The 18,461-nt window shown below is 44.8% G+C and overlaps 1 protein-coding gene across 1 annotated transcript in view; it reads left to right on the forward strand.

Annotated features, from left to right (window-relative positions):
• LOC308107617 (ephrin type-A receptor 4) overlaps positions 1-18,461 on the forward strand; it is a 71,471-nt gene that overhangs the window by 25,658 nt on the left and 27,352 nt on the right. The window contains exons 4-5 of the mRNA XM_080460038.1: positions 4,504-4,659; positions 12,562-12,897. Of these exons, the coding sequence (XP_080316164.1) occupies positions 4,504-4,659; positions 12,562-12,897 (492 nt within the window). The remainder of the gene's footprint in view (positions 1-4,503; positions 4,660-12,561; positions 12,898-18,461) is intronic.

Raw genomic sequence — 18,461 nt, forward strand, 5'->3', positions numbered from 1 at the left:
TCATTAACTCCCTCTCCCTTGTTTCCCCCCTCTCCTCTAAATGGGCTTGAGCTCAGAGACAACAGGGATGGGGATGGGTCAGAGGAAGGGTTTGACAAAAGAGACTAAAGCTAGAGAAGAGGATTGAAAGAGCTGCTGGGGGAAAAGAGGGGAAGAATGTGATGTCCCCGGTCTATGAGGGATTCCATTATTTTTGCCTTTCCAGAATAGAACAGTAAGTCACCAGTCTCTTTGTCTGCCTTTGATCTCTCAGCTCAGGGATTTGGCACCTGACAAACCCTTCTCTGTCTGAAAGGAGGAGGCCTGCCGAGAGAAAGCCTCAGAGAGCGAGATGGAGGGCAGGCCAAGCGTCAGAAGAAAGAATGCAGGAGAGTAAGCGACCGACGGGGTCGAAAATGGAGACGGCAATGTGGAAAAATTAGGTTAGAGCTGCATAAGAGAATCCGATGAAGGCTCCTCAGCTCCGCTCCCATAAAAACTAAACACACATGCATATGTCCGTGTGTGTGTCTGTCTCTACGTCTGTGTGTAGGTTTTACCATGGCCAGTGATAAATCCAGCAAAGTCTTAAGGGAGATTCCTCTCCGAAGCCACAGTCTTCTTGGACCACCCACTAGCATTGCGGTCTCTCCTCCAGCACACACACACACACACACACACACACACACACACACACACACACACACACACACACACACACACACACACACACACACACACACACACACACACACACACACACACACACACACACACACACACACACACACACACACACTCCTAATAGGAAGCAAATTCCCCAGCTTTACTCGGATATCGACCTCTCTTTTCCTCTCTGCCGTTCCTTTCTTTCGGGCAGTCGTGGCCATAAACAAGCCTAGATATGTTGACATCACTTTTTCAAACACGGGCTCTAAAATCCAAACCGCAGACGAAGATGCCAGAGCATGTCTAAAAAAGCAAAAACAGGGATACAGAGTCGTGCGAAGAATTCCAGGGCAGCCTCTGAGCCCTTGGGGAGAGGAAGGAGGGGGGGTCATTCTGGGACAGCTTAATAATTGACGGGCGAAAAAACTCATCAACCGTGGCACAGTGTGAGGCAGCCCGCTCTTAGTTCACGTCTTTAGTCTTTTAAAGAGGCTCAGACCCAAAGGCCGTGAAGCATGGGACTCAATTAACTCTCCCTCCAAGCTTTTAGCACACGGGGCATCGGCTCATGAACAGCTGGCCAACCCCTTTATCAACTCTGTACACTTTCCTGGTCAGCGCACACGTACAATCCCCGACAGCAACGTTGTGTTTCATCACCTGAAGCGGTCGCAACCTCTTAAACAATGTCCACTCTATCCCGAAGATCTTCTTTTGTTTCTCAGTGATGTGTGTTGAAGGACTGCTTTAAAGATAGAGAGATAACACAAAGTGCCTCCCAGCTAATCTCTCCTCTTTTTTTTTTTTTTTGGTAACTGTGAAGAAAAGAAACGGAGGCTTCACACACCCCTGCAGGCTACAATCAATGAGGCCCTGAGTTTAATGTTAGCGAGTGAAGCGACAGGGATTTAGTCCCTGATTGAGCGAGTGGGAGCGGGCAAAGAATGGCTCAGCAGGTAGCAGCTAGCCCCAGCTCGGTTAATGCCACGCTACGCTAATCCAGCTGCTACAGAGGAGCCGCTGTTGGGCTAAAGAGGCGGACTTTATTGCTCTTCCAAGAGAGTGGATTTCCTGATAGTTTGGAGCAGTTTGTGAATTTATTTCGCTGTTTGTACTGGCCAGTTCAATTTGTGTTTTTCTTGGAGGGCACGATTCCTTCATGCTGCCGAATACATGGAGCGGCACTGATTCCATTTCTAATGTGGAAATGTGTTGACGTGACTGGGTTCTGTGTGTCAACTTGAAATCTGATCTTTCCAAATATATTCCCCTTTCCTTCCTCTCCGACACTCTGTAAGTGTAATTATCGTACCTATGCTGGGAGTAAATTTACCCATCTGTCTTCAGTGAGTCTTTTCTACATCAAGGCAGGCACACACACCACCCACTCTCCACTAAACCCACACCAGCAACCCTCGGGCCTCTATACCATTCGCCCTCTGTCAGAAAACGCATAGCAGCCCTGCTGAATGACAGGTTATTTGGTCCAATCGGTGTTGCGACTGTCTGCGCCGCACCTCTCGGAGAATTGTTCTTTTGTCCTCATCTCCTGGTTCAGTGCTCAGGGGGTGAAATAGAACCCCGCTCAGGCTTCCCCGACCATTATGGAAACGGATAGAGGAAGGAGAACTCCTTGAAAGACGAGCCCTCCAATCAAACTGTCACTCAAAAGAAAGGCGAGCACTGTCGCCAAAAGTAGGAAAAGTGTCACTTAGGTTACGATTTCAGACTGAGAGGTGTGTGTGTGTGTGTGTGTGTGTGTGTGTGCGTGTGTGTGTGTGTGTGTGTGTGTGTGTGTGTGTGTGTGTGTTGTGGAGCGTGAAAAAGTCCAGCCTTGTAAGACTGACAGAGCCCCTAGTGTGCCAAGTGTGGTGGCATTTGTTTGTTAAATGGTCCGAAATGCCAACGGATCTGGTTTCATTGCAGCACGGAGTCTCGCCAGCACAGAGCAGCTACGTTTAAATTTGTGACAAAGACCAGGGGTGGTTATTTGATCTTTTCCTTTTTGTCAGAGGAAATAGTCGCCTTTTCTCGTCTTCCGTTGTTCCTGACGATGGAACGCCGACTCGTGAGAAAAGTGAAAAGAGAGAGGGCGCCGAGGATGGATAAAGGTGGACAAACGTGGTTTGGGGGCAGGGATTGGCAAAGGAAGAAGTAGAAGCCTCTCAGCAACATATTGTTTGGCTGTTGCTAATTTAAGGGAAAACAGTCATGATCGGTCCATTCTGTTCCAACTGTACAAATGCAGTGCTATGGCGACATTGCCTCAACGCCAAAACTTCAATTTCACCAGCTTCGTTTGTGCTTCATATATGCATCATTGTGTCATTTGGTCAGTTGGGGAATAAATTTCAGTCGTTAACAAAAGATCTGCTGATGATTAGATGGATTGCCAAGCAGTGTTGTACAGACCTGTGTGGTCTCTTGAGGGTTCGTGCTAATGGCCTTGCTTTCTGCTGGTGTAGTCAACCCCAGCTGGTCCCGACCAGCAGCAGCTGGGATAAATTACCCTGAAGTTAAGTATCATTTGTAGGTACATGCTATCTAGCTGATGTATCCTTACATCTTTGTAATCCCCTGATTTTTTTATTTTTTTTTTTTGTAAAAACCAAATCTCTTAACAACTGCTTAAAGGATTTAGTACATTACAGCCCACACCATAATACCCCCTTTGGAGTTTCTCTGACTTTTCATCTGGCAGTGCTTTTTGGTTTATCATGACTTTAAGAACAAGCGACTGTTACATTAGGTTTATCATCCTGATGTTATCATGTAGTTTAAAGGACAAACGCACTGCTCCTAATATATAACCTGCCGCATTTACTACCATAGCTCGAGACACATGACAATGTTCATGGAAAAATAAACATTCAACAGATCTTCATGCCATGGTTGCATTTGATCAGAATGCTTGTACAAACCAAACTCACTTTTCGTGTTGTCTCTCGGTACTGGCAACCGCGGTTGGATGTATGTTTATTGAATCTAAGAGTGGCGCTTTCAGAGATGTAGGAGGCGTCACTGTTTGACCATGCATGTGATTGACTTCTAGTCCAAAACTACTCCTATTTAACTACTCTTATTTAAGTTAAATCAAATTATGAAGGAAGGACACCGCTCACAGCTGTACCTCATTGTTCCCTTTCAGCCCCTCCAACTCCAATATGAAGCAGTATTTACTTGCCAGACTTATAAGATATTGTTGTGAATGAGTATAGAGATCAATTTGAAGATGCTTATATTTTTCTTCAGTGGAGAATGTTGTAGTGATGCAGTGCAATGGCAAATGTTGCTCATACCTTCATTTTTTTCCCCCATAACCTTACTTACTTACACATTCCACTTTATTCCTGGTGGAATATAGGTCTTCCACTAGCACTTGCCATCCGACCCTATTTTGTGCAGTATATTTTGCCTCGCGCCACATAAGCTCTCTCTCTCCTCTACCTCCTGACATTCTGGATGTCTCCAGGTGTGTTGAGGTCTCCCTCTCTTTGCTCTTCCCCTGTGGGTTCCACTCACGGGCCCTTCTTGGCTCTACAGCCATCTGGCCTTCTGAGCACGTGACCGATTCAACCCCAAGCTTGTTGTTTTATCTCCTCTGTGAGACGCTGCCCTGTTTTGTTCCAAAGCTTCTTCTCTTGGTCAAAGAATCCACATGATGCTCCTCTGGCTCTCCAATAACCTGCTTTGTACCTACATTTGCAAAGTCCTATAGTCTCACAAACCCTTTGTGAGAACATACATTGTCGTTTTTCTTGAGTCTTTTTATCCCGATTGAGTGATAAAGGTACGTTGCGTGTTCACAGACATGAACCCAACCTCAACTTCCTTTCTGCCCTTGTTGTCTTTCAGCCTGTAAGATCGGTTACTACCGCGCTCTGGCTACCGACGGCTCCTGCTCCAAGTGTCCGCTCCACAGTTACTCGGTCAGGGAGGGATCCACCTCCTGCGCCTGCGACAAGGGATACTTCCGCTCGGAAACAGACCCGGCGTCCATGCCCTGCACCCGTAAGTACACCTACTGGCAGTACACCACATACATAACTGTACCTCCATGCTCAGAGGGGCGGTGGTTTCCAGCCATTTTTAAATAGCCTAAAATATCTCACTGCCTACTGTATTAGTAACCAAACCCTGCTATTGAAAAGGAGTCTACCTCACACACATGCAGATTCGCCCAAACATGGTCATTGATTCTGTCTTCCTCGCTCTCGAGCCGTGTCCGCCTGAATTACCGATTCACACACTCGCATACACAATCACTCTGCGCAAACATAAAGCAGGAGGCTGCTGGGTTAATGGGTGTATTTTGATTCCAGGTGGTACTTAGTGATCAGTCACGGTGACGCAGAGCTAATGAGGGTATAAACCGCTGCAGCTCCAAACTCAGTCTTCCACAGAGCGGCTGCAAAAAAAAAAAAAAAACAGCAGAGGAGTGCGAGAACAATAGAAAAGACAAATATATATAAAACAACAGAGGGCGGTGATGAAAAAAAGGTGGGAAAATAGGGGAAGGTGAAGATGTATTCTCTATCACATCTCTTATTCACTACCTGCACACAGGTGAAGGTGCCATAGAGCGAGCAATCAGAGATATATGAAGCTCAAAGCAGGAATGAAGGATATATCGCTCAGTGTTATATTCCTCAGAGGGCATCTTCGCTCTCCTCCATCTGGCTACATGAGTCAACCCTGTTGAATCTGGGTTTTTTCAATCCTACCCCCACAGACTCACCTCCTCATGTGTGTTTTAACAAAATCCTCGCCAGGACAATACCTGTTCCGCATGGTCTCTAGACCTGCTTTCCTCTCCTCTGAGCTGGTAGAAATGTACACATCCGGAGAGAGAACTGAAGAGAACTCAAAACACCTAACACACAAATCCCCCCGCTCCCCTTTCCCAGGAAAATAACAAGATTTTGGATGTGTTTGGGCGAGCGTGTGTCAGAAAACAGCTCTAACTAGCAAAACATCTGTTAAGATGCTTAGTTCATAGTTGGCTCGACGTTCCGTCGAGTTCCTGTGGATTCGTCACTCAGCGAAACAGCTCATTGAATCAGATGCCTAAACTAATTACTCCCCTGTAGTTGATATCGATGGGACATTGTGAACAATTGCTCCAATTTTTGGGCTCTTCGCTGGTGTGCGCTTGAAATGCCACTTATTTTTCTCTAAATATTCACCTCGACCATGTTTGGAAAAGAAGGTTTCAACATTTTTGTGGCTAATAAGTCGATTCTTTTAACAGAGGAAATTCCTGCCGTGTAATACAATTTGTTTTAAAAACACAACAGTAATAATGTAATTGTGCTTTGAGCAGAGATATTTAATACATTTAAATTAAATGCCTTCTGTTGGAAATTCATTTAATATGAGTAATATTACAACGTAACAGTAGGACAGATTTTCAGTACTCTCTCCACATCTGTTTAAGATATTATTTCCTACTCAATAGTATTCTTGGTAGTGTTGACCATGTTTGCTGCAAACAACGTAATATTTTATGAGGATCCAACTGGTTTACATATTATTTTTCACTTAAAACAGTCAGTTTTGTCGATATCTTTTGTCTGAGGGAGCTTATTGAAGTGTGCACCGCTGTTTAAAACAATTGAGCGCCTTGCTGGTTTCCATCGTCCTGTAATGGAAATCGAGGAAGGAAATGAAAAGAAAAGCACACAACTGAGTAATTATGAATTCTTCAAGATAAACAAAGTGCTTAAACTCTTTGCAAATTAAATTTAGAAAATGGGATTCTGAGGACGGAGTGAGTGCATCTTTATTGTGTCTTTATCGCTGCTTTTAATACTTGTTGAGCGGTTAAAGAGGTTGTGGTTTGATTAAATCTCGGTGCAGCCCCAAGGATTAATATATGAGAATAAAATGACTTCCCCTCTCATGATTTCTTCAGCACATCACTTACACGTTACTACCTCTGTTTTTAAGGGATGAGCTACAGAGTGGTGGTGGTGGGGGGGTGGGGGGGTGGAGGGGTCCCGTCCCTATTGTCTTGTTAGTCACTGCGGCGTTTTACGACGGCCGCTGCTGCAAGCAACAGCTGTCGGAGCTCATTACTGCTCCCATTTTACAGGACCCCGCGCCGCCATCTCCGTTACATTCCTCCGCATGGCAGTCAGGAGCGGAACATTATCCCGGCTCCCTCGCCGACCTTTGCCCCGCCCTCGTCAGCCGGTCAACATTTGATCTTTGACCTGTGGCCCCGTCTGTCGACCGCTGTTTTCCTTCCCCGCTATTTGAAAAAAAAAAAAATATATTTTTTTGTAATTCTCACCCACATGTTAGTGCTCTGTAATTACCACTGTCACTCACACACCCTACCTTCTCCACATTTTGTTTTCATTCCCTCACTCTAGTCGTAAAACCTCTCCGAGTCACGAACGCAGCAGATGAAGAAGAAGAGCGAGAAAGAGAGAGAGAGAGAGAGAGAGAGCGAAAGAGAGAGAGAAAGAGAGAAAAAGAAAGCAGCCTCTTAAATTCATTTCCCAGTTTGCCTTGTTGAAGGTCAGGCGGGGAAAGAGCGTCTCGGGTAATTGGGGAACGTATGTGTGTGTGTGTGTGTGTGTGTGTGTGTGTGTGTGTGTGTGTGTGTGTGTGTGTGTGTGTGTGTGTGTGTGTGTGTGTGTGTGTCTGTGTGTCTGTGCGTGTTGGGTAATTGAAAACGCCACCCCCACCCCCTCAGCTCGTGGTCTAGCGATGTGAGATGATGATTAAAACTGGATGTTGTGTCATCCCCACGATGAGCGGCAACACTGTCACATCCTTCCACCTCTGCTCATTCGCGATTATCGTTAGTTTGATCTAGAATCTTGATCCAATCTCTCATTGGAGACACCAAACATCCAACTGCAGTTGAATAAAAAAAAAAAAATGCTCAAATGAGACCAACGGTTCTGAGTCTCAACACTTGGAGGGGATTGAGCAAGTTAGGTCAACGGGAAATGTTGAGTACATCCTAAATGTATCGTCATTGCGATATCAACAGGTCTAATGCACACGTCCCAAAAGACCGACTGGACTGAGACAAGTTATTGTTGCTTACTGTGCTTTCAGGGTTTTGCATATTCAAAATGGCAGAATTTCAAATGAGAGAAAATTAGGATTCTTGCAGATTAATTCACAAAATGTGCACAATTAACACATTTTTAAAAAGTTAAAATCTATTGCATATGTAGTCAGAAGCAGAAACATTAAAGAAAAATGGTGGGAACTGCAGATGCACATGTCACGAACAAAATTCACCACCCAATCTGAGGTAGTGTAAATTAGTGACAAGAGAAAGAGCACTGTTAACAACAAATCTAAGACCACACAAACAATAGCATCATCTCCATAAGTGTTTGTATTCATCGCAAATCAAATCGTTATCACAAAATTAAACCTCATTGAATGTTTACCTGATATCGTGCAGCACTACCGGTGAGCAGAAATCACTTCGGAAACTAAATGTAGAAAAATCCAAAGATTTATTTGTATATGAAACGTGGCCCTCGGTCAAAGAAGTCTGGACACCCTCGACATGAAGAGTTTTCCTCCCACTCGTTGGATCGTCTGACTTTAGGAAGCTGCCAGGACAAAATACTGTTTTATTGCCTTTCTAAGAATGATGAACGGACCTTTCTGACTTTTGTTTTCTGGTTTCTGGTTAATTTTCTTGTTGTGTTTCTGTGCTCTTGATGACTCACTTCTATTGTTCTTGGCTTCTGCTCCACATTTCCGTGGCCAGTGCTGCTGAATCTATACTAGCCGAGGCACTTCTTGTGGCCCTGCTTTATCGCAAGCTTTGGCAGGGTTTGTTTTTCTCTTTCACAGGCAGCCGTACAAAACAGTGCACATATGCTCTCAGTGTCTGTTCTGAAGTGAGCTGTGTTTTTTTTTTTTTTTTTTCTCCTTGGATGGTAAGACTTTTCCTTTGCAACATGTCGGTTGAATTTTCTCATCACAGACACACTTTAAGATAGTAATATTTATCAGAAATGAATCCAGGAGCTGTAAGAAAAACGGAAAGTGGTGTAGTTGGACTATCTACGATCAAGATCTCACGAAAAATTTGCTCAATATCTATGCAGGTGGAATTAATGCAATCTCTTTCAGATTGTGGACACATGCTTCTTCAAAACAGCAATGATAAAAGCCATTTGCAGACATCTTGGTGACATTTAGATGATTTCTACAGTCAGTTTTGAAAGAAATCCCCAATTAGGTTCAAATTAATTGGAGATCTTTTTGAATGATTTGAAAAGGCTTAAACACACGCCGGAAGGCTTTTTTTTTTTAAAACATTTCGATCTGGGAATAAGGACAACACACTGAAATACCAACGCTAAATCAGATACTGGTTCAGAGTTGTTATCAGAAGTGTCCTTCGTTTGTTCAAGCTAGAATTTCAATCCCTTTTAAAATGGCGGAGAGGTGGAAAGCTCTGCATGAAATAAAGTAGTAATCATGTAAAATTAAGGATTTAATACTATTTCTAGTCCAATAAAACACAACAGAGACACTTGATTATATTCTAAAACTTAGAATATAAGTCTTGATAAAGTCTTCAACGACAACCAAGGGTGAAAACACTCAATTCACAAACACTGAATTTGAAATGTGACACGACAATTCTGTCTATTTAAAGTTACTTTGAGGTCAACATAGTTGTTTTCTTTGGATGTGATTTGTTACAGTTTCATTGCTTTTAAAAAAAAAAAAAGGCAGCGTTTTAAAGAAAATAAAAATGATTGATGTTGAAGAAAACCAACATTTTCCTTGTGATGCACTTGAGTTTTTCACGACGCTGAGTGTATATGATGGGCAGCAGATTGAAAACAACTTTATAAAACATACAGTTCAATCCATATAAACTCTGTTTAGAGTCCAGCGTTGAAATTCAATACACAACAGGCAGTCCAACATAAGGAACCACAAGTCAGTATAAATACACCCCACACTCACACCGCGGGGCAGTAATGAGGACCAGGGACAGGCACATATGGGAGCTCCACTGTTTTCAGGTGAAACGGAGGAGGGGGCTACTCCACATTTTGGGGTTCCTGCCGGCTCTTGATGTGTTTCTCAGATTTTTCTCCAGTATTGTCAGAGGAAGGGAGCGCGGGCGGCACGATGAATGCAGAGGACTCGAGGGGGGCGTCGAATGAATCCCGGCCGGATGGTAATCGTGAGGTCGACGCTCTGGCCAATTTAACCAGCCCTCTTACACGGCCCGACACTTGGATCGCAATTACTGATACGAAGAGACAGGAAGACAGGAGGGGAAGAAAGAGGAAGATGGTGGGAGCACGTTTAAGGAAGAGAAAGAAAACGAGAAAGACAGATTAAAAAGGCGGGAGAGAGCAGAGGGGCGACGGGGAAGCGAGAAATGCGGCTCTGGGAAAATTGTTCGGCCCTAAATGAACGGAGAAGGGGAAGATTTCACCAACTTTCTTCAGGAGAAACTTTGTGAATCTCCCTCCGGATTCGTCCTGTAAGCTGTGTGAATTTTTAAGCTCACGCTGTATGAAGGTTGCGCGAGCATTTGTGCTCCCGTCTCCCCCCGCCGTTCCCTCTCGCAGGATTAATTACCGGGTGTCAGTCACAGCCGACGGCTCTCCCACGCTCCCGTGCTCCCAGTGTTGCATTCTGGGAGAGCGACAGGTAGAACCAAAGGTAGTTTTATTTATTTATTTATTTTTTTTGCATGTGTTAATTTGTGTGTGAGGAATGCAGGGAGGAAAACTGACAGGGCGGAATGTGCTTAACACTTCATACAGCCATAAAGTTATACGGCGCTGTTGGCCATGGTGAAAAACAAACAAAATAATCTCTGCGAGGAGATAATACACACATCCGCTGGCAAACACACACACACACTCACACACACTTTCACCCCAGCGTTGTCTTTGTATTTGCTGATGTAAGCGCTATCTTGACAAGCGCGATGTGAGTGAGATGTGTCCCGGTGGAGTGAGGACACAGTTAGCTTAGCCTAGCATTAAACACTGAAAGACAATGGTGCAACTTTTTGAAAACGGCTCCCAAAGTGGAACTTTTTTTTTGAAAATGCTTCGAATCCATGTAGATTGAGGAAAGCACCACTTTTTCTGAAACGCTGCTACTGGGCATGCGCACCACAGCCATAGTAAATCCCTTATTCTAAATATACGTGAGAAGTTGGATAAGAAAACAACAATGGCGGGCTCAGACTGTCGTGACTCCCAGTCCGTGTTCTCCTCGGACTTGGTGGTTTTATAGTTAACAGAGCAATCTTACTTTGTCAGCTGTCTTTGTACTCGCAATTGCTAATGTTTATTGCGTATTGTTCGCTGCACGTGTGTGGATGTGGATGGATGTCTGAAGTAAGTACAACAAAGTACCTCAGTCTGGCAGATTTCTGAGCTCATTATTCAGCCAAAAAGTCAAATTGTTGCCTATTATTTCAGCACTATGTAACCGTAGCACACAGAGTGGGGGTTATATCGGGAGCCCCGAAAACTAGACATTATAATGATGGTTTGTGTCGCACCTTAATTTAGCAACTCTAATTGTAACTGGTTCCCATTGTCTGAGGAACAGACGGGGGAATGGAATACAAAGGTGGGGGAGAAGTGGGTGAAGAAAAGAAAATAGCAGGGGAAAAGAAGAGGGTGGGTGAGCACCTTATCATCATTTTAATAGGGATTTATTAATAGAGTTTCATTGACGTTGGGAAGGGGAAGGTTGGATGATGCTAATATTAACGGTCGACTCTCCATTATTTCTTGTCCAAGACTGTCTCTTCTTTTTCTGCAGCTATTCCTTTTCTACCTCATATCTGTTCATCCATCCATCCATCCATCCATCCACATTATTCCAATCCATTCATAGCAGAGAAAGTATAATTCTCCTTCCTCCCTTCTCCAATGGTACGTTGCGTATGTAAGGATTGCATACCCTCGGCCCGCGAGCGCCTGGGCGCACACACACTTCTACACACTGGCCCCTCGGCTCCTCTCTGCGTCTCCGTGAAATCACTCATTGCCACTCTGCTCCTCCAAAAATAACACTGATAATTAATTTCCGTTGTGAAATGATTCGTCTGTGGACCGACTGGCTTTCATATTTCACCCGACATCGATCCCCTCCCAGCCTTCTCGCGTGCGCTTCATTAGTCAGAGATAGGGAGCGGGCGAGACAGGGAGTGCATGAGTAGGAGAGAGAGCGAGAGAGCGAGTGTAATTTGCCACCGCTTATGCTTGAAAGCAATGCTGAGAAAAAAATAAAAAATGTTGATTACAAATAAGACATGTACATTGCGACTGACGTGGTGCAGAGTTTATGTCACAGGCTGGCTGAGCAGTTCTCACATGTAAATCTACAACATGGAGGATTTGCTTCAAAGAAGGAACCTCATAACAGGGTCCAAGCAAACTTTGTTTAAAGTTATTGAGTGGGTGCTATAAAGTCATGCTGCTCACAGTGGGCCTTCGGCACTCCGCCACCTTCCAGCTGATCCCACATATGAATCTGAAAGAACTCGGTTGGCTGGTTGGGTTTCTGCGAACACTGTGAATTAACTGAGGTGAAACTGGATCCACCCACACCGTAATGGTCAGGACATTAAAAGGAAATTCAAGAAGCCTCAAATAAAAATTGAAGGAACTGCCCTGTCAATTACACCGTTACATCTTTGTTATATGAACACATAAGGAGAGAATCAGTCACTACCGCTGCTGGAGACAGAGCTTTTTGAAGTTCTTACTATGTACAGTTGATGAAAACTGATTTTGTGTGATCGCTGTGTGCTTCCGTCAGCGCCATTTGTCTTCATGAACCACGAGTATATATAAATGTACGTCTGCCTCTGCTTAGCGTTTCGTATGTTTCTGTATATTCCATCTCTCATCTCTTTCCCAACGTTCTCCACAGGTCCTCCATCGGCGCCCGTCCACCTGATCTCCAATGTTAACGAGACATCAGTGAATTTGGAGTGGAGCCCGCCCCGGAGTTCTGGGGGGCGCCAGGATTTGACATACAATGTGGTGTGCAAACGCTGCGGGCCGGATGGCCGGCGCTGTCAACCCTGCGGTAACGGCATCCACTTCAGCCCTCAGCAGCTGAGCCTGAAGGGAACCAGGGTGTCCATCAACGAGCTGCAGGCCCACACCAACTACACGTTCGAGGTGTGGGCGGTAAACGGCGTGTCGCCACAGAGCCCGGGGCCGGAGCAGGCCGTGTCAGTGACCGTCACCACCAACCAGGCCGGTAAGACGACGTGAATTCTATTATTGGAAGGTTGGAAACAACGTGTTAGTGAACAAGGAGTAGAGGTGTGCTTGAAATCAGTGGTCCTCCTAATGAAAATCATCACTCAGAGAGATTACCTGACCAACATGAGCACTTAAAATCCAATCATTTTTATTTGTGCAAATTCAATAGACTGTGCTTCATCAAAGTGGGTCAGAAACTGTCCACAGGTGACCCGAGTGGCATTGATTACCTCAGGAGTAAGTGATTTGCTCAATGTATTGACATATGAATATATATCAGTCAGGCCATTAGAATACATCAATTGAACCACATTCCTTTTGCCAGATTGAGAACTGAAGTATATCCACACGTGTCAGGTTTCCATTGATTATCTTGAAGGCTGGCAGGCTCATTCAGGGGAGTGTGACTGCTGTGGTCCAAAGGTGTTTGGGAAGTACCTTTTCTATTGTCCTTGTTTCAGTCTCATCTGATTGTTTCAGGGTTGTAAAGTCTAAATGTAAGGCAAAGGCCAGCACACAGCACCGAGGATTCTGCAGACTGCTTGTCGCTTAGCAAGAAGGCAAAGAGACAAATGTTGGACGGCCTTGATGTCCAGCAGTATGTCCACTGTGAGTGACACCTACAGGGTTAGGATTAGTGACGAATAATCCCAGTTTGTTGCTATAATTATTGAGTCCTTTGTCCTTCTCGGGAGCAGGCAACTGGGCATTTAAATGGAGGGTTAGGGTTAGAAAAACATGTCTGGCCATGTATGAATCAGGTGAAGCATTATATGTGCACTGATTAGGTCAAACGAGGTGACACCAAAGCAGAAGCAAAGTGAAAATCCTCCCGACAGCCACAGTTCAACTCGTCAGTTTACACTCTATTTGAAAAACATACCTCGTTTTCTGAGCTCACCATAAGATAAGTTCCATTCATTGAGACCAGGTCATTGATAAGGATTGGGGACACCCTGCAGGCACAACACATTCAGACAGTTATGGGTTAGATTGGCGGGCTACTCTTGGCCTGCTTCCTCACAAACTGCGACGCATTTTGACTTTAGCACAGCAGAGATTATAAATGTCAAACTCAACCAAACTCAGGATCCGACAGGTGTTGGAACTATCGCCTTCGCCTGATTTCTGCTTTTACATTAGGTTTGGTTTTCAACTTCAACTTTAATGTCGACTTTATCATTATCCGTCCTTTGAAGGGAGATTTGCTGTGCAGCAGTTACAACAATGTAAAACTGTAAAAAAAAAAAAAAAAAACCTGTAAAAACAGTAATAATGCAGTTAAAAACAGTAAAAACATACTAAAACTATGAAATCTTGAGTGTGGTGGACATAGGTTGAATTATAAGAAGGGCAGGGAGCGCATCAGGTGTCAAAACTGGCCTCTCATAGTGCACTTAAGCCACGTTTTGAAAACGAGGTCTGTTTACACCGACAGTCTGATTCGATCTCTTTTACTAGATTACCAGGCATATAAACAGTTCCAAACGTATTTCATATATTACGAAACCTCCGTCTACTTGCTTGCAGAACTAAATTCAGCGAGATTCCATTTTCCTGCTGATCACAAAACACCAGCTAGTTTGTTGACTTTCTCCGTGCGAGCACACGCCGGCTTATGTTTGATGCAGAGCGTAGGTTCGTTACCCTGATCGCCTCAAGTACATTTTTGGGGGGGCAATCGGCACGTGAAAACATGTTTATGAAAGCTGTGAATAATTTGGGTTATTACCGAGGAGGGTGATGAGTTCTCTGCGGAACTGGAGAAGATTTTCCACAATCTTTCGACAGAGTTTTGCATAATTAGGTGTGAGGAGCCTCGGCTGAACATAGGGGCCACCGCACTATTTTTAGCTCTCCAGCTAATGAATTAGATGAGCTGTATTGATCTGTGGAGGGTTCATTACAAATGCTGGTGGATGATGCGTGTTTGTGTGTAATTATTCTCGAACGTGTCTGCAGCCTCTCCTTCAGGAGTAGAGAAGAGCCCTCCGGGCCTGTGGTGCGTTTGGAGCCTCCTGTTGTTTTGTCATTTAGCCACTTTGCAACCGGTTGTTGTGCAAATGGATTTTTACAACCCCGACCCTTTCTCTTCGTCCCTCCTTCCTCTCCAACGCTTAAAGCCGATCATTACCTCGACCTTCTTTTACTGGCCTGCTCTTGGGTGGCGAGCTGAGTGCCTTTTTGTGTCTTTTGTTTTTATCACCAATTTCCATCCATGGGAAAAGTGAACGTCTTGAATAGGGCTCGGACTAGCAGTTTGGGGAAACAGCGGCTTGATTTATCAGCGGGTGTCGTGAAGATAAAGATGAATGGGAGAGCTCAGAGTTCTGCCGGACAGGCATGCGTGGGGGCTGTAATGGAGCACGCCCCTGAGTCCATTGGCCAAGCGTTCCCAATAGCGTGTCAGTGCGGTCGCCTCGATACATGGTTGTGCAAAAAGAACTCCAAAGTGCGCACACTTTCCGACACGGATTCACACAAAGACTCAGCACACACACAGATGTCCCCCTGAGGCTGTTCCAGGCTAATCTGCTGACTTGGAGATGTGAGATATAGATGATATTGCCTTTGGCTCGTCGCTGGTGCATGTTTCACAACTGTTCCCCGGGATTAGTTATATGAAGCGGCAGCTGGAAGCTCTATTAGAGCGTGCATGTGTGCGCATGTTTATCTGCACATGTGCAGAGCGGACGGACTGCATGCGTGGCGAAAAGCGAGAAAATGTGTTAAACAGAATTTGGGGGATGATCTCCAATCCCAGAAAAGTTGGGAGGAGTTGTACGATGTGCGAACGTTATGATAGCACAACTACCAATGCAACAGATCAACTGATTTAACCCGAGAAAAAAAAAAATTGCTCTTTTTGAAACATGAACATACATTTCATTTTATATAAGTCACGTGTCTGCAGAGAGCAAAAGTGTGAGTGTGATCAATTGTCAACAGGTCAGTGTGATGCATAAAAACGTCATTCACAAGTAAAGATAAGAAGATTCACGGCGGTGTGAGAAGACTGCACCGGAAAATGAAGTAATAATTTCAAGAATAGTATTCCTCAGCATAAAGGACAGGAAGATTATATCATCTATAATGCATAATGTCTTTACAACCCTATAAAAAGATGAGCTAGATCTTTTTGGCCTTGTAGCAGCAGTTCTATAAAAAGAGACACAATGGTGCAGCCTTGAAAGTCAGAAATGATATGCAGAGATGCTGCTAATGCTCTGGTCTCAAGCTCAATTTAAGTACTGAGGGCAATTAAAAGTGAATTGCCCAGATACCTTTTTAAATGGCGGATGCCTTGAACTCCACAGTAAAGTTTATTGGGATTATCTACCTCGATATCTATCAGTCAGTGCATGGGACAAATTCAGGATTCAAACAAGCCAAAGAATATTTTTTAGGTCATAGGTGTCAAGCACACTCTAGTTCAGGGGCCACATACAGGCAGACTGGTAAAATAGTGCCTTAATAACCTTTAAACTTATATTTCTAAGTTTTTCTTTGTTTTGATGCACATCATCCGTGATGAAAATGTTTTTAGTTTCACAAAACCTAAACAATCACAACCGAAAATTACTGCACCGACTTTTGTACCAGAAGGTGCAAAATACATTGAAATTCTCCTGTAACTGTTGCATTATTGCACAAACTCACCCTGTCAGCATGGTTTTGAGGACTGTCTCATAGCAATAAGGTGCCAGCAGCACTGATATCTCAACTGGAGTCTCTGCTGGGTTGTGTCCGTTATTCTCAAGAAATTTCTAAGAATATCAGTGTTTTCTTTGAATTTTTCTTTTACAGTTTGCATGGTATTTTTGTGGGCCGGATTGGAGCCTCTTGCGGGCCGGTTTTGGCCCACGGGCCTCATGTTTGACACCCCTGCTTTAGGTATTCAATAACAAATTCAGTCCTGTCCCCATCTGACACTGTCTGACACAACACAAGAAGTTCTACATTTGAATTCGTGGCGAGCATTTAACGTTTATTCCGTTGCAATTGGCCTCCAGGCTGTCCCAACTTTCTATAAAAATAGTGCGTACGTCAGGTTTAAAACAAGGTTAAGGTCTTGATATTAATTCCCTCAGTATCAACATGCAATATGTACCATTTTCAATTAAATGCAGGGTTTAAACGATTTGCATGTCATTGCATTCTATTACAGAGTCCTGGCTTTGTCTGAAGTGCGGGTGTACGTTTGCCCCTCAATATTTCATTCTTCTCTACTAATTTTCTTCCTGTGCGTGTGCACATGTGTGTGCGTGTTAAAGAAAATAGCTCCAGACTGATTGGATTTCTCCCTGCTAATGCTCAGTAGGGGCTTTGGAGGCTCTAGTTTCAGCCGCCGGTAATCCAGCCAGTCATCTGCGGCTGTCCTTCTCTCTGTATCGCCTCCCCTCATCCAGACACCGCGGATTACACATTTATTATGAGAGATTTATTAGGATTTATAAGTGCTGTGGAAATGACACCCCCTCCCCATCTTTCCCTCCTTCCTACCCCCACAGCCACCATCATCTCCGCCCCCCCCCCCCCCCCCCCAATAAAAGTTAAAATTTCGATAAAGAGAAGATGGGAGGTCGAAAAAGGGCGAGGGGGAAGAAATGGAGGGAATGATGTGAGGATGTCGACTGCCGACACAGATTTGAGCGCATACGTGGAGGTCAGATTCCATGTGTCGCCACCAACAATTCCACCCTCGTAAATCAGCCGGGGTGTAACCCTTTCACCCAGACCCGGCGTTGGGAAAATGAGCGGAGACGAAAGAGTGATGCTTGGAAGGGAGGGGGAGGAGATGTCCAAGCTTTGAACTGACCCCCGGCTTTCAAATGGATATCTTATGCTGCTTTATGGGATCAGCTACTCCGGGCCTAAGGGGGGGGGGGGCTGTGTTAGAGAGACATGTTTATGTCTTGATAGAAAATACTTGGCAGGCTGAGGTGACTAAAAGTGAATTAGTACACGGAGATTGTGGCTGGTGTGTGTGTGGGCACGTCTGTCAACTCACGTGTGTGTGTGCAAGTTTCCATCTCTCTCACAACACCGGACAAAGGTACATGTGGAAATGTGTTCGGGGAGGAGGAAGCAGCCTCTGCAGGCGCAGGGATGTGAGGGGAAGAGTGTGTGGAGGGTTGTTCTTGTAAGTAGAAGCCATTTTCTCGACACCCTAAGAAACTGCTCCCTCATCGGTCGTTGTTTTTTTTTTTTTTCCCTGCACAATTGAGTGACTCTGATCTGGCAACTGGGCTCCAAATCTGGCAACCACACGTGTTTCCCGGCCTTCCGAGTACCCCCCCCCCCCCCCCCCCCCCCCCTCCCCTCCTCACGTCTTTTAATGTCAAACTGTAAGTGGTCGCACATTCGCCCAAACTTTTGCACCGACCACAGACGCTCCACGCGGCGCAGAACACGCTCACAAAGACAAACTTTCTCACTCAACAAACACACAGAGACAAAACCTCACGACTGTACACTAGACGTCGGCAACCGTCTCCTCTCTCGTTTGTCTTTGCGGTCGGTGACGTTGTTTCCAAAACTATGAGGCGAGAAAGATCC

The sequence above is a fragment of the Lipophrys pholis genome (genome assembly GCF_963383615.2).
Source record: "Lipophrys pholis genome assembly, chromosome: 3".
NCBI classification, from domain to species: domain Eukaryota; kingdom Metazoa; phylum Chordata; class Actinopteri; order Blenniiformes; family Blenniidae; genus Lipophrys; species Lipophrys pholis.